Source organism: Anabrus simplex, chromosome 2 (assembly GCF_040414725.1).
Source record: "Anabrus simplex isolate iqAnaSimp1 chromosome 2, ASM4041472v1, whole genome shotgun sequence".
Classification (NCBI taxonomy): domain Eukaryota; kingdom Metazoa; phylum Arthropoda; class Insecta; order Orthoptera; family Tettigoniidae; genus Anabrus; species Anabrus simplex.
The window spans coordinates 667,082,246-667,106,592 of NC_090266.1; the positions used below are offsets into that span (position 1 = coordinate 667,082,246).

The 24,347-nt window shown below is 38.1% G+C and overlaps 1 protein-coding gene across 1 annotated transcript in view; it reads left to right on the forward strand.

Moving 5' to 3' along the window:
- LOC136863019 (RUN domain-containing protein 1) overlaps window positions 1-24,347 on the forward strand; it is a 164,597-nt gene that overhangs the window by 72,449 nt on the left and 67,801 nt on the right. The window contains exons 5-6 of the mRNA XM_067139325.2: window positions 4,425-4,519; window positions 9,005-9,095. Of these exons, the coding sequence (XP_066995426.1) occupies window positions 4,425-4,519; window positions 9,005-9,095 (186 nt within the window). The remainder of the gene's footprint in view (window positions 1-4,424; window positions 4,520-9,004; window positions 9,096-24,347) is intronic.

Sequence of the window (24,347 nt, forward strand, 5' to 3'; positions counted from 1 at the left end):
AAATACATGTTTCTTTTTAAAGGAGACTCCAAATACCAATGTTCACGTCTGTAACATCTTCAGTTTTTAAGATATAAGTATCCTCATAAAAATTAATTCAGCTATTTTTCACTTCTTTTCACCCCCCGTTAAGTGCCTTCTCCGAAAACAAAAAGGTACATGTTCCTGTATTTTTAAAGGACTTTCCAAATACCACATTTATTGTCTCTAACATGTTGAGTCTTTATATATAGTGTAGATATACCGGTACTCATTTTAAAAATTCACCCGCTTTTCCAATTCTTTTCAGCCGCTTAACTGGATTTTCCAAAAACAAAAAAATATGTTTTTCATAATTTTTAAAGGCGATTCCAAATACCAGTTTTCATGCCTGTATGTGTGTAACACCTTCAGTTTTTGAGATAAATGTATACTCATATAAATAATTCTTCTTCACTTCTTTCCACCCCTCTCCCGCCTTAAGTGCAAAAAATACGTGTTTCTTTATTTTGAAAGGAAATTCAAAGTACCAACTTTCACGTCTGTAACAGCTTCAGTTTTTAAGATATCCTCATAAACATATTTCAAATCCTTATTTACTTATTTTCAACCCCACACCCCTTACGTCGATTATCCAAAAAAAAAAAAAAAAAAAGTGTATTTCTTTATTTTTAAAGGAGATTCCGAATACTAATTTTCATGTCTGTAACATCTTCAGTTTTTGAGATATAAGTATTCTCATACAAAGAATTCACCTAATTTTTCAATTCATTTACCCCCGTAAGTGGATTTTCCAAAGACAAAAGAACACATGTTTATTTATTTTGAACCTAAATACAAATGGTCATGCCTCTAACATCTTCAGTTTTTGAGATATAAGTATCCTCATAAAAAGAATTCAACTCCTTTTTCACCCCCCCCCCCCCCCTCCTTTTCCTACCCTTTAAGTTGATTCCCTCCTCCCCAAAAGAGCATGTTTCTTTATTTTTAAGGAGATTCCAAATACCAAGTTTCACATCTTTAACATCTTTAGTTTTTGAGATATTAGTATTCTCATACAAAGGATTCAACTAATTTTTCAATTCATTCACCCCCCTTAAGTGGATTTTCCGAAGACAAAAGAACATGTGTTTCTTTATTTTGAAAGAAGATTCTAAATACAAATGTTCATGCCTCTAACATCTTCACTTTTTGAGATATAAGTATCCTCATAAAAAGAATTCAACTCCTTTTTCACCCCAGCCAGTTAAGTTGAACCTGCCCCACTCCAAAATTGCATGTTTCTTTATTTTTAAGGAGATTCCAAATACAAATGTTCACGTGTCTAACCTTAAGTTTTTGAGATATAAGTTTCTCCATAAAAAGAATTAAATTTTTTCACTTCCTTTCACCCTCCCCACTTAAGTGAATTTTCCAAAAACCAAAATACTTGTTTCTTTATTTATAAAGGAGCTTACAAATGCCAATTTTCATGACTGTAACATCTTCAGTTTCGAGAAACATGTATCCTCGTACAAAGGATTTAAATTCCTTTTTCACCATCCCTGCCCTCAAGTTGATTTCCCCCCTAAAACACGTGTTTGTTTATTTTTAAAGGAGATTCCAAATACCAATTTTTACGTCTGTAAGTTTTTGAGATATAGATATCCTCATTTTAAACATTCACCCCCCCCCCCCTTTTCACCCCTTTAACGAAGGAATATCCAAAAATCCTCCCTTAGTTAGCACCTACACCCTAATGTAAATGTATCCCCAAAATTTCATTTCTTTATGTCCAGTAGTTTTGGCTCAGCGATGATGAATCAGTCAGTCAGTCAGTCAGTCAGTCAGTCAGTCAGGACATGTTATTTTATATATATAGATTTAGATATCTCATAATGGTCAAAGAAAAGTACATTAGAGCCAATTGCCTTCTTAAACTGAAGTTTCAAATGTAAGATACATTTTAAATTTTTTCTCATAAGCTGATGTTCATATCAAAAATTGTCCCTATACCTTTTTTTTGCTATTTGTTTTACTTTTACTAGGTTCTTCAGTCTGTCGAAACTAATTTGTGAATAAATAGATTTAAAAACTACCTGAAAAAGAAAACACACACTTAAGAAAATGGAAATTGCAACACCATGAAGGCATTGGTCGGTTGTGTTGATTTTCAAGATATGGTACGATGCCATGTAGGTATGTAAATGATCAAAGTTTCAGACCCATTGGATTGTTGCTACAGGTCTCCCCATGTGATTGGTCGTGGAGGAATCACCTCCAGTATACGGACTCTGGTGTAGCGTAGTTGACTTGCAGTCTGTGCAGTGAAGTGTTCCCTGTCAAACATGCCTCGACAACAGAGAATAGCATGCTATCAACAACTGTCGCCGTTTGAGAGGGCTCGGATAATTGGGCTGTGTGAAGCTGGATTATCGCTAAAGACTGTCGCTGCACGTGTTGTCCGACAGGCATCTACGGTACAACGTGTATGGCAGCAGTGGTCAAATGAAGGTACCCACACTCGTAGACCTGACACAGGCCGAGCGCGACAGACAACTGTGAGAGAGGATCGCCTCATCATTCGGATGGCCCGGATAGAACCCCATGCTACAGCAGCGCAAATTCGAGCAGCTGTGGCACCCCACGTTACACAACAAACAGTTGGTAATCGCCTGCGTGCAGCTGGCTTACGAGCCCGTGTCCCTGCAAAGGTGTTCCATTGACCCAACAACAGCGACGTGTAAGGCTGGCCTGGGGTCGAAAGATCGTGGGTCCTCGAATGGCATAGGGTCGTCTTTAGTGATGAATCGCGCTTCTGTCTTGCCCGCAGTGATCGCCGGAATCGTGTGCGCCGACGTACCGGGGAGAGGGGCCGCCCAAATCTTATTGTCGAGAGCCACACAGGGCCAACACCAAGCATTATGGTCTGGGGAGCTATTGGCTTTAATGTGAAATCACAATTTGTGCTTGTTGAGGGCACTATGACTGCTCAACAGTACGTTGATAGGGTACTCAATCCAGTGGTTGTCCCTATGATGGCGAACATTGCTAATGGGATGTTTCAGCAGGACAATGCTGGGGTTCACATTGCACGCATCTTCAGAGAAGCTCTCCACGACATCACAACCTTAGAATGGCCCCACCAGATCCCCGGACCTCAGTCCTGTTGAGCATGTGTGGGACATGATGGGTTGACAACTGGCCAACCGTCCTCAGCCACTCACAACTCTGGAACAACTGACCCGTGCAGTGCAGCAAGCATGGGCCACAATTCCTCAGGAAGGGATCCAGGGCCTTATTGACTCCATGCCTCGACGAATTCATCAATGTATTGCAGCTCGTGGTGGGCACATCCTGTATTGATTGTTGTCCAAACTTGTGGTCAGAGGGACCTGAAAGTGTAATCATCGAATCACAACCGAACACTCGTCTTGCATATTCAATTGCAGCAATGTAGCACCACTCCTTCTGGGTGTTGCAATTTCCATTTTCTTCAGTGTATGATAACAGAATTATACACGAAAAGAAAATAATTAATTCAAAATTAATTAAATAAAATAGTTTCTAAATGTATTTATTCATAAATTAGTTATAATTTGACTGAGTCAGAACTGAAAAGAAATGGCTTCAAATACCTCAAAATATTTTTTACATCGCACTGACACAAGACAGGTTTTATGGTGACAGCGGGATAGGACAGGGTTAGGAAATGGGAAAGAAGTGACTGTGGCCTTAATTAAGGTACAGGCTAGTGTGAAAATGGGAAAATATGGAAAACCATCTTCAATGCTGCCGACATTAGTATTCGAACCCACCATCTCCTGAATGCAAGCTCACAACTATGTGACACAAACCGTGTAGCCAACTCAGACAGCCCTGTACTTTTCTAAACAGAATATCATTTCACCATCTAAAAGATTTGACTTATTCCATTACCACCCTAGATGTTGTTGTGTGCTCATTATTAACCCATACTAAAATAATCAACTACAGGAAATACAGCAATGTATAGTGCTGCTGAATTAGTCCTGGCATGAGTGGAGGTGGTGGTGGTAATAGTAGTAGTAGTAGTAATAATACAAGTGATTGTAGTTACTGTTACCTTCGAATATACTTCAATATTTCTGGACATATTTCATGAATCTGTACTGCCTTATGGGTTCAAATCTGATAAATAAATGACATTGATCCAGTGAATTCTATGACATGTTGAAAGAATTAGTCATTTCTCTCTTCAAGACCAACCTGACCAGTTTTTCAGTTTTGTGTTCATGCTTTCTGGTATTACAGCAGTTAACTTTAGATTACTGTTAAAACTATCTGTATTCCAGCATTTTTTTCTTTTTGTTTTCTTGTATATTATGTGTGTTTAGTAACTGAAGTCAATGTTTATATTTTCTTCCCTTTTACTAGGCCTATAATCCTGTTACACTACATTTATCTTGTCTGTGTCTTCTTTCTAGACCAATTGAAAGGCAAATTGAATCTAAATGTTGATGACATGTCAAAATTGACTGTTGATGATCTACGAAACCAGGTGGATTATGCTATTAGTCAGGTAAGTAGAAAGAAAACTGGTCTGCTTCTCAGTCATCCCATATTTTTTTCTCGTATCATATATTCATTCACTGTTATCTAGCTGCTATCTAGTGCTGATATTTTCCTGTCCGACCCTGTACTTTTTTGTTATGAACTTCAACTTATTGATATAATAAATGAAATAAATACTGTAGCCTAACTTATTGATATAATAAATGAAATAAATACTGTAGCCTTCTGTAGAAGATTGAATTTATGAGAGACAGATTCTTGGAGAAATGAGCCGTATAGTTTCAAACACGACCAAGTCCATCTCTTTCACGTTCTGATGTTTTGACTTCCATGGGTTCCTTTTTACAAGATGAATACAACGGGAACGAAAGTGGGTCTCAAATCCGGCCAGATCACATTTAAAATTGCAGCAAAGAATGAGGTCCATATCAAAGTCGGCCAAGTCCGTGTTAACCCGCACGGGCCAATAATCCTGCGCTATCCAGTCACGTGTTTTCTTCCGGTAAAATGGCGGCCTGACGTTTGTTCGAGTCACATGTGGTGGTTTTGTTTGCGTGTATTTTAATAAATATTTTATAAATAATAAATATATACATAATTAATTGGTCATCTTTAATAGTATTCATATTTGCTGTGCAATAAAATGGAGGAATTTAATAAACGCCATACCAGAAAGGGGCAACGTGATCTTTCCACCTTGAAGCGCACGAGGGAAAGACAGCTGAGATGAGTATAATCAACAACGTGTTGTTAGTGGTGATTCAATCAAGGCTCGGTAATGTGTTTCGAAGGCGCGATGGTATTGAATAGATATAATATGAAGAATATACATTGAAGTAGCTACATGAATCCATATATTTGCAAAATATACACTATTTAAATGTTAATTAGCCTCTACAATGTTGGGTAATTTTACACAAACATAATGTTTAAAATAATAATCTTTAAAGATTTTTCACTAAATCTTATATCATTTTTAATAATATTTGTTCCAAATAAAGTCAAGATGAACACAGTTGGAAAATAGGCCTAATCTAGATTTCTTTTTTCTTTAGGTATTAGGCCAAATTTTCTAATCTAAGTTTCAAAGATGGCCAAGTCCTCTTACGTAAGTTTCAGAATCGGCCAAGTCCCACAGTTAGTTTCAAACATGGTCAAGTCCAAATTTTAAATACATTTTTCAATTCATGTAATATATTTAGACTGTAAAAATTGTATTGTAATGAATCGGAAGCCTCTGCTAAGCAACATAAAGATTGAAGTGTCGGAATATATATGAATTAATACCCTAAACGAGTTTTTTGCTTCTCCTGAAGAAAACAGCTCAACGGACTTGGCCATGTTTGAAACTATACGGCTCAAATCATTTAATATCTTTTCCTACTTAATTTATGAGGATTATCTTTTGATTAGATTATCCTCTTAGTGTGAAATGAAGAAAAATTTGAGAAGTAAGATTGAGTTTAAGATATTACCAAAATTTATTAGGATCAACCTATTCAATACAATTGAATTTCCAAAGTTAGGACTTACATCCTATTAAACTCGTACTCAAAGATAAAAATCAGGATCCTGATTGTCATGGTAAAAAAATAAAAATGAGAATATAAGATTGGAATGAGTATTATACAATGTGAGAAATTGTTATGAGTTCTTAAATAATAATTTACAATTGAAACTTCATTTTAAATGTTTGCAAAGAAAAGGTTGAAGTTGGTATTGGTATTGAAGTAGCTACATGAATCCATATATTTGCAAAATATACACTATTTTAAAATAATTTTATAAAATAGACAAACTAGGCCTTAACCACATAATAACAAGAAGGTCTATGGCTAAAGTTGCCATATCAAAGTTCGAGTGAAATTCGGCTGGAAGCATCTTGATTTACATGTTGAAGAGAAGGTTAATGGACCTTAGTAGCCACTTAAGATGACGCTGAAACTTTCTTGTTGAAAACTTGTGATATTAAACTGTAGTATGGCGCTATGTAGATTATAAAGTTGGATCCACTAATCCATTAATCCTGCCTGAATATTGGCGGGAAGTAGCTTGGGAGTTAAATAACTTTCTTCTTTAGCATGCAATTTCTCTGGTTCATAAATTTTCTGATACTACTGGTACGTGACACACTGGTTCATCATAGCATTCGAGTTATTCAATCCCTACTCTGAGGCACTGACCGAAATGAGCAGTGTGCACACTTACAAAAATAATGGCGGAGGAGTGTTTACGGCTATCTGAGACCTGGTCATTCCAGCACTGGGACTTTGGACTGTTAGATCGGCACCGTAATACTGTTCGTTAAAGTGAGAAAATGTGCGGTTTTTTATTGGATCGAGTATTTTATATGATAACATTGCTTTTAATCGCTGCATTCCTACTGACATTTTTGTAATGACCTATGTTGACTTCAGTTAGAAAACCACGAAGACAGTCTTTCTGAGCAAAGCACGGGTACATCAGCTAGTAAAAACAATAAAATAGAAACAAAGAAAAGATAAAGAAAATGCACAAAACAAGGACAACTAAAGGAGATATGAACGAACATACAGCAGGATGTGGAAGGTGCTGGACAACTCTGCCGAGGAACATAAACTGATGACACTCAAACTCTTGAATTAGGCAAACATATTTCTTTCAATTTATTAAAGATCAATTCCTAAAAACCTAATATAATTATTATTGTTGAAAGGTGACTCAGCTTAACTTTCACAAAGTGTTGTAAAAACGTAGAGAGCTCAAGGAATTAAGAAGACCACATTTGATACTGAGTGCACTCCGACACTCACAAAATGTTTCAAATCAACTACACATTTACTTTGGAAACCCTTGAAGGTTAGTAAGGCAACCAATTAAATTGACAGCCTTGCTCACAGACACATGAAGGTTCGCGGTCTTGGTCTCAGAACCCGTGTGATGTCCCTACCAATGCAAATTGCCATCTGGCTTAAAACTTTATCATCAAATGGGTATTTTAAATCACAACAGATTAACAGTTTAAAAAAGGTAGATCATTTATCAAAAGGTATTACTTTAAAAGAACATCAAGGGGATTTTGAAAACTGACCATGCAATTACTTCCATATAATGGATACGTGCCTTGAGGAAGCAGTGTATCTAGTTGCAAATCTATTGTGGAATTGAAGATTCCATTATACGGTGGGCTAATCCCATTCTTCCGGAAACAACCAAACCAAGGGGAAAAAATGAATTGGACTTAAAATTAAAAGTTACATGGTAAGGTTGCCTGCTCCCAAGACAAATTATATCATAGCACTGAAAAGTGCTATTTTGACTAAATTAAATCATCAAGGATGCGAGACTGCCCTGTAGAATTCCTACCAGTGATACAAGTAATGTTAAGACATGTTGAAGAAAATAAAACTTACATTATCCCGTTACCTAGGCCTGGACTCCTCTCTGGAGCAAGAGCCCGAACGGACACATCCATCTAGATTGAAAACCAAGATGAGAACAACAGACACTATCTTCATGCTTTAAGATATAAACCCCCCCAGTTTGCACGTGTCACCCTTCTAGAACAAAAGAACCTATCGCCCAATCACTTGCAGAATTTCAACTGGAGCAGCCTTGCATCTTCTTGACGTTGGGGTTGAAAATTCTCACACTTTCTGACATTTTCCAGAACACAGAAACAAGGGTCCTTTCTGGCATCATTCGCACACTTTCTGATACTGGCCAGAACACTCAAAACAAGGGTTCTTTCTGGCGTCAGCAAGTTGTGAGAAATAAAGAGGTGTTTTTTGTTTTTTGTTTTACGTCGCACTGGGCTTCAGGGCTGCCGACAGTGGGATTCGAACCCACTATCTCTCGGATGCAAGCTCACAGTCGCGCACCGCTAACCACATGGCCAACTCACCCGGTAAAGAGAAATAAATAGGGTACTCACCATATTATTGCACAGATCAAAAAACCTACCTCCCACTCCTATTATGCATTTTATAAACTAGTACATTAAACAATTTGTTTTGCATGAAATACACCTTAGTTAAGAAAATTATATACTGGTACTGTATAAATTTTACCCAAGATATCTGAATCAAAGTTGTGACTTTAAGAACTGGAACTCATGCTCTTGAGCAGCACTTACATACCGTTCCCTCATGAATGTATTACTTCAACTTATTACTTGTAAACTTTATAAGTTTTCTTTCTATTTTCTTAATCATTAAGATGCGTAAGATGCTATTTAAGTTATTCAAGTTCCTCTTGGCCATGCATGTAGGATGAGACATCCCACCCTCTTTACCCTAACTCTGATTGCATGATAACGGTGAATTGTAATGTAAAAAGAAATTACAGATCCTGAGAAATGATTGTGTTATGGTATTAAACTCTAGAAATGTGAGGAAAGGGTGCCTTGTGGATGTATAGTGAAGAAGGGTGTCTTGTAGATTGTATATATATTTTGCATGTAACTTGTCTTGACTAAAAACTAATAATATTACTAATATTCTTTTATTTGTAGCTGGTTAATCCTCTGAAGATGAAAGAGCATTTGGTTACGCAGCTGAAAACACAAATTTCTGATTTGGAACGATTCATTGAGTTTTTGCAAGGTACTAACAAATTAATATCCTAGCTAATTCTGAACAATTGTTTTACTGTATGGTCTAATTTATCAGAAATTTTAAATGTTTTATAAGTGTTAGTTGTTTTGCTGTCATAACTTTGTTGATCTGCATATTTTCTTATGGCAGTTAATACTAAAAAACTCTAACAAATATATTTTGTACTGTTGCTTTTGCTATGAATTAGGAGGGAATAGTATAGTCATTAGTGCATGATTCTTTTAAATCAGCCCTGGGATCAGTCATAAACTTTAGATTCTGTAATATAATTTAATTCTAAACATCCAGCTAACACAGGATATGTTACATTTCAGTTGTAGATTTGAGCTGGTGGAGGGCATTTAACTGCAGTTTCCTTCCCCAGTGACCTTAATACATTTCTTAGTATGGTGTGTAGAAACTGGAGAAGTTTTAGAAAGTTTGCATGGTGGTGGTGTACTCTTTCTACTTATTCACTGATATCACTGTTATTGTGCCAATATTTGCTGTGAATAACTTCACCAGAGGCTAATGAGGCATGTCAGACATCTCCAAATACTTGGAAAGTCCTAAGTATCACATCTGCCTGTTGCTATTTCTTGATGGGTGCAGTATTTTTGCCTCTGTCTCTTGGTACGGGTCAGGGCAAAATGTAGCTTCTGCCGAAGCCTCAGTTTCATTTATAGTTATGACAGTATGGAAGCTGCTGAGATATGGATGGTGCTGAGTAATGACATTCCAAAGCACAAAGAGTGCATCTGGATATTAACCGTAGAAGTACCGAATGTTTTTCCCTAAATGCCAGGCCATTTACTGATGCACTGCGCATGTATTTTTAAACAAATTTAGGCATGCTTAGATAGAGAAAAAATTGACATGCAGCCTACCATATTACTCAGAAAACTTTATTTAACATGCTCATATACCTATTAGATAATGTACTTAGTTATCTGGTGAATATCAGGTGATCAGAATTTTGGAAAACTAAATTTTTTGTTTTTCACATTTGCAAGTTCACCATTACATCATATAAAACACTCACTTTTAAAAATCACAGTATACAAAACATGTAAAGTTTTAAGAAATATTCAGTTCTCAAAGGTAAATCCAGAAACGGGAAAAAAAGAATTAAAAGTTCTGAGGTGCACACAGTTCTGTCAGCCGCTGAGCACTACTCGGAGTCATTCTCGGAGAGTTCTCTTTTCCTGCCAGGCCTCATAGGTCTCCAGAAATGCTGCACCCACAATTACACTTCAGAAGAAACAATATAACAATAAACTCAATAATCGGTCAAATGATAACGAAAGGAATTCACAGAAATGTCAACAATGAGTGAGCGCTGAGTTACATAGCAACTGAGACCACAGGGGGATGAGGAAAGCGTAGCTGATTTTATACCTACCCTGACCTTGACTTAGTCATTTCCGGCTAGTGAGGAATGTGTGACGGAAGACCTGAAGCTTTATCTTCAATGTCTTACTTGCTATAATAGCATAAGGGAAAGAATAATGATGTTATAGCTAATTAAGGGAATGCATATACTATGCCTCGTGAATAAAATATTGGCATTTTAGTGATACTATATTGTGTCGCAAGCATGACATTTGGCAGTTCTAAAGTTAAGAAATGTGCTGCTCGTAGGACCAGTTATGCTGCAGTAGCATTTTCTGGTCCAGTCAGGAAAGAAATTGTGGCCTTCTTCACTCCTCATTACACCTTGTGTACCTCTTTATGGCATCACCATTGCTTGTTGCGGTTTCCCAATAACCACATAAACTTTGATGGTGCTGCTTGAGGATCCAACCAACGTTTAGGCTGAAAACTTTATAGACTGACTGCACTGTCATAATCATTTCAAGGTACTGACGATGATGGTCAGAATTGGGTGAATCCTACCAAAAAGTCATCAGCAAAATGACAGAGGTGTGCTTAAGAACCACCACGTTCCAACTGACTCGTGGTATTCATGGAAGACTTGTGAGAGCACTCACAGAGCAAGAACACACACTTTAAACACTGGCGTGACCACCAGATTGACATCATCATTATCTTAATTCTAGTTTAAAATGTTCTTATTAATATGATTGATAAAAACATAATTCACCGTGTGTGTTGTAATAATTGTCTAACCGGGCGAGTTGGCTGTGCAGTTAGGAGCACGCAGCTGTGAGCTCGCACCCGGGAGATAGTGGATTCGAATCCAACTGTCGGCAGCCCTGAAGATGGTTTTCCGTGGTTTCCCATTTTCACACCAGGCAAATGCTGGGGCTGTACCTTAATTAAGGCCACGGCTGCTTCCTTCCTATTCCTAGGCCTTTCCTGTCCCATCGTCGCCATAAGACCTATCTGTGTCAGTGGGATGTAAAACATAAAGCAAAAAAATAATTCTGTTATTGTATAAGTTCCCTTGGGTGTAGAAAACTCATACATGCAACCGACCAGTCACTGCATTTAGGGCAGTCGCCCAGGTGGCAGATTCCCTATCTGTTTTTTTTCCTAGCCTTTTCTTAAATGATTTCAAAGAAATTGGATATTTGTTGAACATCTCCCTTGGTAAGTTATTCCAATCCCTAACTCTCCTTCATATAAATGAATATTTACCCCAGTTGGTCCTCTTGAATTCCAGTCAAATGTCACATAGCATAATTCAACACAGGACGTTACGATTTACCCTCCCAACACAAACAGCATGGATTATATGTGTTCTCGCTTTAGAAATCTGCATTTTCCGCTCAAGTCTCAACTGAGTTAACACAATCTCATATATTGCTTTCCAGCAGTGACATGTATTTTTATGTTTCATATATATATATATATGGTGACATAAAACTCATACTTGAGAACCTGACATTTTAAAGTGTAATTTATACCTACAAAGCAAGTCACTGAATTTTAACACATGTTTTATCTCTGCAGTTAATATTAAGTGTTCATAATAATGTCTATTTATCAAGACTTCAAGGACAGAACTAATTAGTTTTTAAAAATTAAGGCAAATTAACATTGGGCACAAGATTCTATCACAGTGTACAACTGAAGGTTCAGGAGACAAGGAAGTGCAACCCACAAGCCCAACATTCAATAAGACTAACAAATTGTGATCAATGCACATGCTCTTTCTGTGTTACCATACTTGTTTTATAAAGCTAGCACCTAAGTTCTGAAAAACTCATGCCTATGAAGAATCTAAACTTTTATGAATGTGTTTTTATGTATTCGAAACCGATTTTCAACCTATTAGGTCATGTTACGTACATTTAGTACGTGTTGAAGAGATGTTAAGTACAGAACAAAAATGGCCAACTGGATACCAGTGACATCCGAACCCGCAACCTCCCGATTTCGCGTCGGTTGCTCTACCAATTGAGCTATGGTGGCCTAGGCCATCTTTGTTCTGTTGGAAAGGATCTAAGCTACAGGTCTGGCACTACTGCCATCACACTGTAGAGTGCGTTTAATTCGCCCGTTGAGGCCATGTCAATGAATATTGAATTATCATGACCGCTTTGTAATCGAAACCGACTTTCAACCTATTAGGTCGTGTTACGTGCATTTAGTACGTGTTGAAGAGATGTTAAGTACAGAACAAAAATGGCCAACCGGACACCAGTGGGATCTGAACCCACAACCTCCCAATTTCTTGTCGGTTGCTCTACCAAATGAGCTATGGTGGCCATTTTTGTTCTGTACTTAACATCTCTTCAACACATACTAAATGCACGTAACACGACCTAATAGGTTGAAAGTCGGTTTCGATTACAATGCGGTCGTAAAAGTTCAATATTCATTGACTTGGCCCTCAACGGGCGACTTAAACGCACTCTACAGTGTGATGGCAGTAGTGCCAGACCTGTAACTTAGATCCTTTCCAACAGAACAAAGATGGCCTAGGCTACCATAGCTCAGTTGGTAGAGCAACCGACCCGAAATCAGGAGGTTGTGGTTTCGGATCTCACTGGTGTCCGGTTGGCCATTTTTGTTCTGTACTTAACATCTCTTCAACACGTACTAAATGTTTGTAACACGACCTGATAGGTTGAAAGACGGTTTCGATTACAATGCGGTCGTGAAAATTCAATATTCATTGTTTTTTATGTATGTTATTCATGAAAAGGCAGTAAACACCAAGTTTCCAATTCAACGATTGCCCCCAATCATGAGAAGAATTTGACATGTTATCGCCGTATGACATTCTTTGTTAGATATAGTAATGTTTAATAATTGAATGATATGTTATATGTGATTGTGTGACCAGCTGAAGATGACCTAGAAAGGTCGAAACCAGTCCTATAGTTTTAATGTAATAAAATAAATATTGATTAGGTAGAAGACTTCTTCTCATTGTATTTGTTTACATACCGCTTAGTTGATCAGCTCGTCTCCTTTCTCCCAGGTCTTCCCAGCCCAATGTTTGCAACATTTTTGTAACGTTACTCTTTTGTCGGAAATCACCCAGGACAATTCAAGCTGCTTTTCTTTGGATTTTTTCCAGTTCTTGAATCAAGTAGTCTTGGTGAGGATCTCATACACTGGAACCAAACTCTAGTTGGGGACATACCAGAGACTTATATGCCTTCTCCTTTACATCCTTACTACAACCCCTAAACACCCTCATAACCATGTGCAGAGATCTGTACCCTTTATTTATAATCACATTTATGTGATTACCCCAATGAGGATCTTTCATTATATTAACACCTAGGTACTTACAATGATTCCCGTAATGAACTTTCATCCCATCAATGCTGTAATTAAAACTGAGAGGCCTTTTCCTATTTGTGAAACTCACAACCTGACTTTTAACCCCGTTTATCATCATACAATTGTGTACTGTCCATCTCACAACATTATCGAGGTCATTTTGCAATTGCTCAGAATCTTGTAAGTTATTTATTACTCTATACAGAATAACATCATCCACAAAAGGCCTTATCTCTGATTCCACTTCTTTCCTCATATCATTTATAAACACTGAGTGGCATGAAAAATGCAACACCCAATAAATGAGTGTAATTATTTGATAATTATCTATTTAATCAAAGTGAAGCACTTCAACAAATTTTTTAAGACGGGATATGTTATTGGCATTGCCTTGCGAGCAAACAATGAAGTGTTGATTATTTATTGCACTAGCCTCATTTGTTTTTTCCCACACAACCTGAAAAACACATTGCTGGATGTGAGCCAGTAATGTTTTCCCACTCTTGTAGTGCTTATTGTTGTACCTTTAATTGTTCCCCTTTCAACCACATGTGTTTGTAGGATCTTTCAGTGATTGTCTTAATCAGCTTTCTGGAGTAAACATGCCATTAAGCCCTGAACAAGCTGCGAAAGCTGTTGCTTTGGTAGAAGGTGGTTGCAGCATGCATTATGTTCCAGAAATGTACGAAGGTACAGGGAAACTGGAGGCTTTGCAAGGAGACCAGGATCAGGCCCGAGTAGAGCAACATCAGTGAGAGATGACCGTATCTCACAATTTCAAGTTCTCCGCAACCGTCACACCATCGCCGTTGAAGCATGTAATTGACTCCAAGTTCGAGGGGCCAATGTTAGTGAGAGAACCGTTGAAGAAGACTCAAAAAAGCCAATCTTTAGTCCAAAAGACTTGCTACAGGTCTGGAAGTCACCAGAGAGCATCTCACAGCTCGACTACATTTCGCAAGGGAACATCTTGGCTGGACAGCACAACTATGGGATCAAGTGTTGTTCACCGAGGACTCGCGATTTGGCCACCAATCACCTGACGGAAGAGAGAGAGTGAGTTTGGAGAAAACCAGGGGAAAGGTATTCGCCTTGCACATTCTTATTCAAGACGCCTTTTTTCAGGGTGGTTTTGTGATGGTATGTGCAGGAATCAATACAGCTGCAAGGACGGATTTCGTATCCATGGAGAATGGGAGCATTACCGCACATCGGTATGTGGAGGAAATCCTTCTAGTGCATGTTGTGTGTTTCGCTCCAATTAATGGTGATGATTTTATGCTAATGCATGACAGTACATGCCCACGTTTTGCAAGAATTGTACAAGAGTTCTAGGATGAAACAGGGATTCGTGCCACGACTTGGCCTGCTTGAAGCTCTGATTTGAATCCTATTGAGCACGTTTGGGACCAGCTGGGGACAAGAGCCCAACAGCACTATCCAGAGACCCTACAGGACCTACAGAACGCCCTCCTGGAAGAATGGGAGATGATTGCTCAACAGGACATTACCGCATTAATCAGGAGCATGATTGAAAGGTTGAATGCCGTTATTGGTGCAAGAGGTGGCAACACACGCTTCTGAACATGTGAACAGATGTCCCCAAGATCGTCTCCGAGGTCTATGAAGTGTATAACATCAAAAGAGAAGTGCATTACTTTTATTAGCTTACTCAATATTTTCTTGAATTGTGCATCTCTGGCTTAATTTGTTAAGTGTGTTTATAATCGTCTTTTCATTTTCATATTAGACACTTAGATGGGACCGTAACATAATATTATATCATAAGATAGTGGATTAGTGTCGTAAGAGTGTAATAAATTTAAAATAAATTTCAGGTTTGAAAGAAATTGAAGTTTTGCATTTTTCGTGCCAATTAGTGTATATAAGAAAACATAAAGGTCCAATAATACTGGCTGGAGGAATTCCCCTCTTCATTATTACAGGGTCAGATAAAGCTTCGCCTACTCTAATTCTCTGAGATCTATTTTCTAAAAATATAGCCACTCTTTTGTCCAGTCCATTTCCATTCGTTTTTGCCAGTAGTCTCCCATGATCCATCCAATCGAATTCCTTAGACAGGTCAATCGCAATACAATCCATTTGACCTCCTGAATCCAATATATCTGCTATATCTTGGCGGAATCCTACAAGTTGAGCTTCAGTGGAATAACCTTTCCTAAACTCGAACTGCCTTCTATCAAACCCGTTATGAATTTCGCAGACATGTCTAAGATTATCAGAAAGAATGCTTTCCCAAAGCTTACATGAATTGCATGTCAAACTGACTGGCCTGTAATTTTCAGCTTTACATCTATCATCCTTTCCTTTATACACATCAGCTACTATAGCAACTCTCCATTCATTTGGTATAACTGCTTCATGCCTTCATGCAAACAATAATCAAATAAGTACTTCAGATATGATAGTATATCCCCAGGAATCTTATCAATTCCAGCCGCTTTTCTAGTTTTCAACTTTTGTATCTTATTGTAAATGTCATTGTTATGATAGGTAAATTTTAATACTTCTTTAGTAATAGTCACCTCCTCTATCTGGACATTAACCTTGTAACCAACAGTCTTTACATACTGCTGACTGAATGCTTCTGCCTTTTGAAGATCCTCACATATACACTCCCCTTGTTCATTAATGTTCCTGGAATGTCCTTCTCAGAACCTGTTTCTGCCTTAAAGTACCTATACATACCCTTCCATTTTTCACTAAAATTTGTATGACTGCCAATTATGCTTGCCATCATGTTATCCTTTGCTTACTTCTTTGCTAGATTAGATTTCCTAGTGAGTTCCTTCAATTTCTCCTTACTTCCACAGCCATTTCTAACTCTATTTCTTTCCAGTCTGCACCTCCTTCTTTTAGTCTCTTTACTTCTCTGTTATAATATAGCGAGTCTTTATCATTTCTTACCACCTTATAAGACACAAACCTGTTTTCACATTCCTCAATAATTGCTTTAAACTCATCCCAGAGTCTGTTTACATTTTTATTTACAGTTTTCCACCGATCATAGTTACTTTTTAAAAACTCTCTTATGCCTGTTTTATCAGCTATCTGGTACTGCCTAATAGTCCGACTTTTAAGACCTTCCTTTCTATCACATTTATTTTTAACTACGACAAAAACAGCTTCGTGATCACTAATACCATCTATTACTTCGGTTTCTCTGTAGAGATCATCTGGTTCTACCAGCACCATGTCCAAAATGTTCTTCCCTCTAGTTGGTTCCATCCCTTTCTGAATCAGCTGTCCTTCCCATACTAACTTATTTGCCATTTGTTGATCATGCTTCCTGTTATTAGCATTAACTTCCTAATTGACATTTGGTAAATTGAGATCCCCTGCTACAATCACATTGCTTTCCAGATCGTTTCCCACATAGGTGATTATCTTGTCAAATAATTCTGAATCAGCTTCATCGCTACCCTTGCCCAGTCTGTACACTCGAAAGACATCAAGTTGCCTGTTATCTTTGGAAATGAGCCTTACACCTAGAATTTCATGTATGTCATCTTTAACTTGTAGCTTACAAATTCTTCTTTCACCAGAATGAATACGCCCTCCCCCCCCACCTCCCCTCCCACCATTCTTATCCTATCTCTACGATACACACTCCATTTCCATGAGAACATTTCTACATCCATTATATCATTTCTCAGGCATGATTGAACTCCTATTACAATATCTGGTAAGTATATATCTATTAAATTACTTAATTCTATTGCTTTCTTTACAATACTTCTACATTTCAACACTAATATTTTATATCATCCCTACTTGACTTCCAGATCCCTGTACCCTTATCACCACTCCCTAGACCACCCCGTTTCCCTGAACCCTTCTAAGTAAATTTCCTAACTTATACGTACCACTGCGATTTAAGTGAAGGCCATTTGAGTGCAGATCCCTATCTCCTACCCACCCATTAGGATCTAGAAATCTCACTCCCAGGGACATACCCACTCAATAGTCTCATATAAATCCCCAGTCGGGCCAATGACCTTCGATGTTAGGCCCCTTAAAACAACAGGCATCATCATCATCAAATCCCCAATCACCGGGCGAGTTGGCCGTGCGGTTAGGGGCGTGCAGCTGTGAGCTTGCATCCGCAAGACCGTGGGTTTGAATCTCACTGTCGGCAGGCCTGAAGTTGGTTTTCTGTGGTTTCCCATTTTCATGAAAGGCTATTGCTGGGGCTGTACCTTAATTAAGGCCACGGCTGCTTCCTTTCCACTCTTAGGATTATTCCTTCCCATCGTCACCGTGATACCTTATCTGTGTCGGTATGGTGTAAAACAAATTGTAAAAAAAAAAAAAAAAAAAAATCACCAATCACCTTCCTGTCAGTACCCCTCCTACACTGTATTCCACTTATAACAGTCTTCATTTCCTTAAACTTCACCCGTGCTGCATTTACCAGATCCCACACATCCCCTACAATATTGGTACTTATACGTGCTTGCCATACGTTGTTGGTCCCAACGTGAAACAATACCACCTCCTTGCCCTCCTCTTCTACTTTCCTCAACATCTTCCTCAACCTAATTCCTGGATAACACTCTACCCTGGTTCCCCTTCCTTCACACACTTTCCCCACATGTCTAACAATGGAATCCCCCACGACCAGAGCCTCAACCCTACCCACCTCATTTGATCCCATCCCCTCCTTGTCAGTCCTATCTTTCCTGACAGCTGCAGAAGCTACTTTCTCCTCCTTTTTCTCCCTCCCATGACCCTGTTCCACCTGTCCTTTCCTCTCTTCTACTTCTCTACTAGCTTCTCCATCGGCACTACCGCTCTTGGAGAGCCCAGGCCTTCCCAATCACATTTGTCCATGCTTCGCAGTCACCACCCACGAACTTGCAATTGTTGCACGTCTGCCTCTACTTCATCCAACCATCTCTTGCGCGGTCGTCCTTGCTGTCTTTTTCCCTCAGGATGTTGATGGAATACCTGGCATGCTGCTTGGTTTTTCCTCCATCCTCTCCAGGAGTCCTGCCCATCGAGGTCTTCCTCTTCTTGCTTCTACTGATACGCATGATTTTTCATATAGCTGTATGACTCTGTTATTTCATATTCGCAAGATTCCATTTTCCATTTCCTAAGAATTTTATACTCCTACGTATCCAATGCTTACTAGGCATATTAGAGAAGTTTTATGAATACAATAAACCTGTCCACCAACTATATATTGATTTACAGAGCACATACGATTCAATTGATAGAAAGTACCTGTACGAAATAATAGAGGAGATGGGAATACCAAGCAAACTGATGCGGTTAGTAAGGATGGCACTGAACCTCACTACCCTGTGTGACCACCGGCCTAATTACTGTTCGATAAATCCTCTTTCTGATCTAACAAGGAAATTGTACCCTACTTGATTACTTTTATAAGGCTAAAATAGCAACGATTTCCTTGCACAATTCTCTCCCTTATTTCAGCCCTTGTATATTATTAGTGAGTCTTGATCCCAGATACATAAAATTATTAACAGTTTCAAACACTTTCCCATTCTCATTCCCTTCTCATGTGATAGAAACGTATATTTTGTTTTATCAATGTTAACATTTAGGCCTGCTTTTCCTGATTCTTTTTCTAGCTCTTCATATGCTGTAGTCATAGCTCTTACCATTCTTCCCAAGATTACTATATCATCAGTATAGGCTGAATACTTTACTTCCAGGTTATACAGCATTCTTGTTTGAAAAGGGTACAACATGCCAGCGCACCTTCTCTCACATCAATGCCTCGGACGACTCGTTCCATAGTAAGGTTGAAGAGTAAGCACGATAGGGAGTCACCTTGCTGAAATTCATTTGAGAATTCATTTTGGGCTTTGACTTTACATCTTGAGAGGTTCAGTGCCATCCTTACTAACCGCATCAGTTTGCTTGGTATTCCCATCTCCTCTATTATTTCGTACAGGTACTTTCTATCAATTGAATCGTATGTGCTGTGTAAATCAATATATAGTTGGTGGACAGGTTTATTGTATTCATAAAACTTCTCTAATATGCCTAGTAATGTAAATATATGATTGGTTGCATCTAAATCCACTTTGATAATCCCCAAGTACCTGTTCCGCGCATGGCTCTATCAATCTCGCTAGGATTTTAGTGAATATTTTGTATCCTAAATTGAGCAATGATATACCCCTATAGTTATTGCAGCACAGCTTGGATCCCTTCTTATGTATTGGGCACAACAGCACTACTTTCCATTCTTCTGGCATCTGTTCATCTTCCCATATCCTTTTCATCAATTGGTGTATTTGCCTGTGTAGAAAACAACCACCATATTTCAGCAGCTCTGCATTTATATTGTCTTCTCTGGGTGCCTTATTATTCTTCATTCCCTCGATGGCTTCTTTTGTTTAATTCAAACTTATTTCTTGCAACTCTAAGTCAGGTCCTGACAGATAATATTCCTCTCCTTCTTGAGTTTCTTTCTTACCTGTTCTATTCAAAATCTCTCTTGAAAATAATCTTTGTCTTCACGCATTACATAGGGCTTGAAATACTCTCTTCTCTTCCTTCAGTAACGCATACATTTGTCTAAAATCCTTTAATGTTGCTGCCTCCTCCACTTTTTCCATTTTCTCCTTTTCCCATTCCCTTTTCTTTCTTGTACATGTGCATTTTGCTACTCTTCTTGCCTCTATATATTTGTTTCTATTTCCTCACGTATCCTTTTGTAACATTTTGATTCTCACTTGGTTTCTGATATTTATCATCTGTTTACATTCTATATCAAACCATTTCTCTCTTCTCTCTGGCTGTTTTTATCCTACCACCTTTTCTGCAGTGTCCTTGATGGCCTCCTTAATACTTCTCCAATGTTCATTTATATTTGCTGTTACATTAAGATCTGTCAATAGTTTCCTTTCTAAAGTCATTGAGAATTCATCTGCTATCTTCTTGTCTTCGATCAATTTCTGGCCATTATATTTCTGTGCTCTTCCTGTTCTGCTATTCTTAATTCTGCATATGCGTTGCTTATAGCATGCCTTAACTAGAAAGTGATCCGAGTCTATATCAGCACCTCTATAGGTCCTTACATATTGGATATCACTTCCATGTCTCGCATTTATTATTATGTTTCACTTTACAATGGCGAAAAATGAAAGTATCCTCCTATTCAATACATCATATATTCCGTCATTAGACGGAGTAAACAAGTTCAGACATGTTTCGGCTCGTTTGAGCCATCTTCAGTGAAAAAATTAGGGGGGTTGGAATAATTTACATAATATGAGTTGAAAAAATGCTAAAAAACATAATGAAAGCGCAAATGAAAAAACAAACAAAAGAGAGCCTAGACGGAAACAAAATAGCACAAAAATACAATATTTACATCAATATGCAGAGCAAAAAACAACTTATTGTGACAAAATTCAGTGAAACAGGTGTTAATTTGAAATAATAATTGATACTAAAAACTGCGTTAACCTAAGAAACAAGGGAATGAGAAAACAAATGATGCAGATGGAAATGAATAATAGTAGCACATGGTGAGGTTGTGGACCTCATAGTTTACAAATTATTAGTTTATAAAAACGACAAAACAGTTTGAAATCGCTGTCAAAATCCTAGTGGAAACCCATCACATAAAATTGGTCAGGAGGAGAGCGGGAACAAACATTTTGAGAGAAACCAAGCCTGAATTAACCTGCAGGCGAAAAGCCTGTGATAAGGCTTTTGCAATCTCAAAATAAAGGTCGCCAAATTAGGGCAAGACTTACGTTTTTTGAAAAAATGCTTGATTAATGACATAACCCCCAATTTTCTAAAGTTTACCAAGAAAACTCACAGAAATACAGCAAAAACTCGCGCGACTCAACTTAAAACCGATAAAATCTGGATTAAAGAGGAAATCAAATTTCTCCATAAAAAGAAATCTCTCCTGAACCACAAACTATATGAAACTCATTTAGAAGTTTCCACTCTCCTTTGCCCCCTCGAATGGACGTCCTTTCAATTCCACGTCTCCAACAAACTTAACCTCACTTTGTTAAAGAAACAAAACACACTTGACAAGAAATGGAATGCTCTTTCAAAAACAAAAACAATACTTAGCAAACATAACAACTCAAATAACACAAGGTCTAATGATTTTCACCAACCTGTAGTAAACTTAAGTAAAATCATTCTTGATGCCGATGATCTTGATGTGCTGAGCAAGGGACCTAAACATAATTGGGGTAATCCTTCTAACCGTGATAATTTAATTTCCACCATAGCTGAATCTGAATTGGCCATTAATAAATTACCAATTAATATACAAGAAGAGGTCCGATATGAAGTCAAACACAAGCTATCTTCCATCCTCAATCAACAACAAACCATTAAACCCAACACAGTGCACGTAGCTAAAGTAAACAAACTTAAGAAAAAAGTGAAACAAAACGACTTAATTATAACAAAAGCCGACAAAGGAAATGCTACCGTAATCATGGACAAAAGTGACTATGTTAATAAAGCACACACGTTTTTTGCAGACAACAACTTCATAACCTCTAAAAAAGATCCAACTAATAAAATACAAAGAGACCTAAAAACCATCATCAAGAACATTTCATTTCTGTTTAATGACCTTGAAAAATCCAAAATGATTATCATGAATCCGAAACTTCCCACAGCCAAAGCGCTACCCAAGATCCATAAAACAGACATCCCCATAAGACCCATTATCAATTTCAGAAACAGTCCGACCTATGAAGTATCTCGTTTCATTCACAAATTCCTCAAGTCACACTATCGTTTTCAAGCCAACACATCAGTAAAGAACTCCTTAGAATTCTGCAATAAGATCAAACACTTTAATTTATCCAAACACCACACTCTTCATTCTTTTGATATTACTAACATGTACGCTAATGTTCCCGTTAACAGCACCGTACAATTGATCAAAAACAATCTCTCCAAATTCAGCAATTTAAGTATAGGCGAAATAGATGAATTTATTCGAATTCTGGAATTTACTTTGAACAACAATTTCTTCACTTTCAATAATGTCATTTACCAACAGATAGGTCTTCCCATGGGGTCACCAGCTTCAGGAATCCTTGCAGACATCTACATTGATCATTTAGAACATTCTCACATCATTGGCAAGATCAATGGCATTCAACACTGGACATGCTTTGTAGATGACACCTTTGTTATTTTAGACTCCCACGTTACCAACAGCAACACAGTACTTGGATTTCTCAATTCTATTGACCCACATATAAAATTCACCATAGAGTCAGAAAACAATAAAGCCCTTAATTATCTGGACTTAACCATTATGCGCAACAGCAACAACACTTTATCCTTCAATATATACAGGAAACCCACCCACACCATCAATACCATCCATCAGACCTCTGTGCACCCAGACATACATAAAAAAGCAGCTTACAATAGCATGGTCCTCAGAGCATTAACTATCCCTTTATCTCGCAAGAATTTCAAAAAAGAAATTAATACCATCTACAACATTGCAGAACACAATGGTTACAATAGAACCTTCATCAGCAGAATCATCAGTAGATACAAAAGCAGACCCAAGACTACCCTAGTAAAAGATTCTGCTCCAAAAGAAAATTTTTCCACATTCACTTTCAATAATAGTAGCATTTACCAAATTTCTAATATTTTCAAGAAACACAGCATCAAAATAGCTTACAGAACCTCCCACACCAACTCCAAACTCATTTTCAATCCACACACTGTCAACAATAACAATAGCAACATCAACAACAAATATTTGAACTCCGGAGTTTACAAATTAAAGTGCCAATCCTGTAATTCCAGCTACATAGGTCAAACAGGCCGCAATTTTGTCATAAGATACGCCGAACATCGCAACGCTCTCAAATATAATCGTTTTTCAGCTATGAGCGAACACCAAAAAACATCCAGCCACGAATACACTTCAATAGACAAAGACCTGAAGATCTTGCATTATGAGCAAAAAGGCACCTTGCTCAACATTCTCGAGAGCATCCACATCGATTTAGATCAGTTTATGAACCCCACTCACAATTTAAATGAAGTCAGCGAGAAAAAGAACATTCTACTTGAAACATTCATTCCATACATTTGTCAGAATTTCCATAACACAAACAAACCCCACCTCCATCTCCCCGACTCACCACCACTCCCCCCCCCCCCTCCTCACACCAACCCTCCCCCTCCGCTCCTTCCAACCTAGCAAACACAGCCAACCAACAATAGACTCGATCACGCGACCGGGACCGTCACTTTAAGAAGGCCACACCATTCGAGTTTTAGAAGTCAGCGAGTAAACTAACATCCTCTTGAAACATTCATTCCTTATATTTGCCAAACAAACCCACCTCCATCTCCCCAACTCAACATCCCCTCCCTTCCTCAAACCAGCCCTGCACCTCCCTTCCCCCTCCGCTCCTTCCAACCTAACAAACACAGCCAACCAACAATAGACTCGATCACGCGACCGAGACCGTCACTTTAAGAAGGCCACACCATTCGAGCTTTAGAAGTCAGCGAGTAAACTAACATCCTCTTGAAACA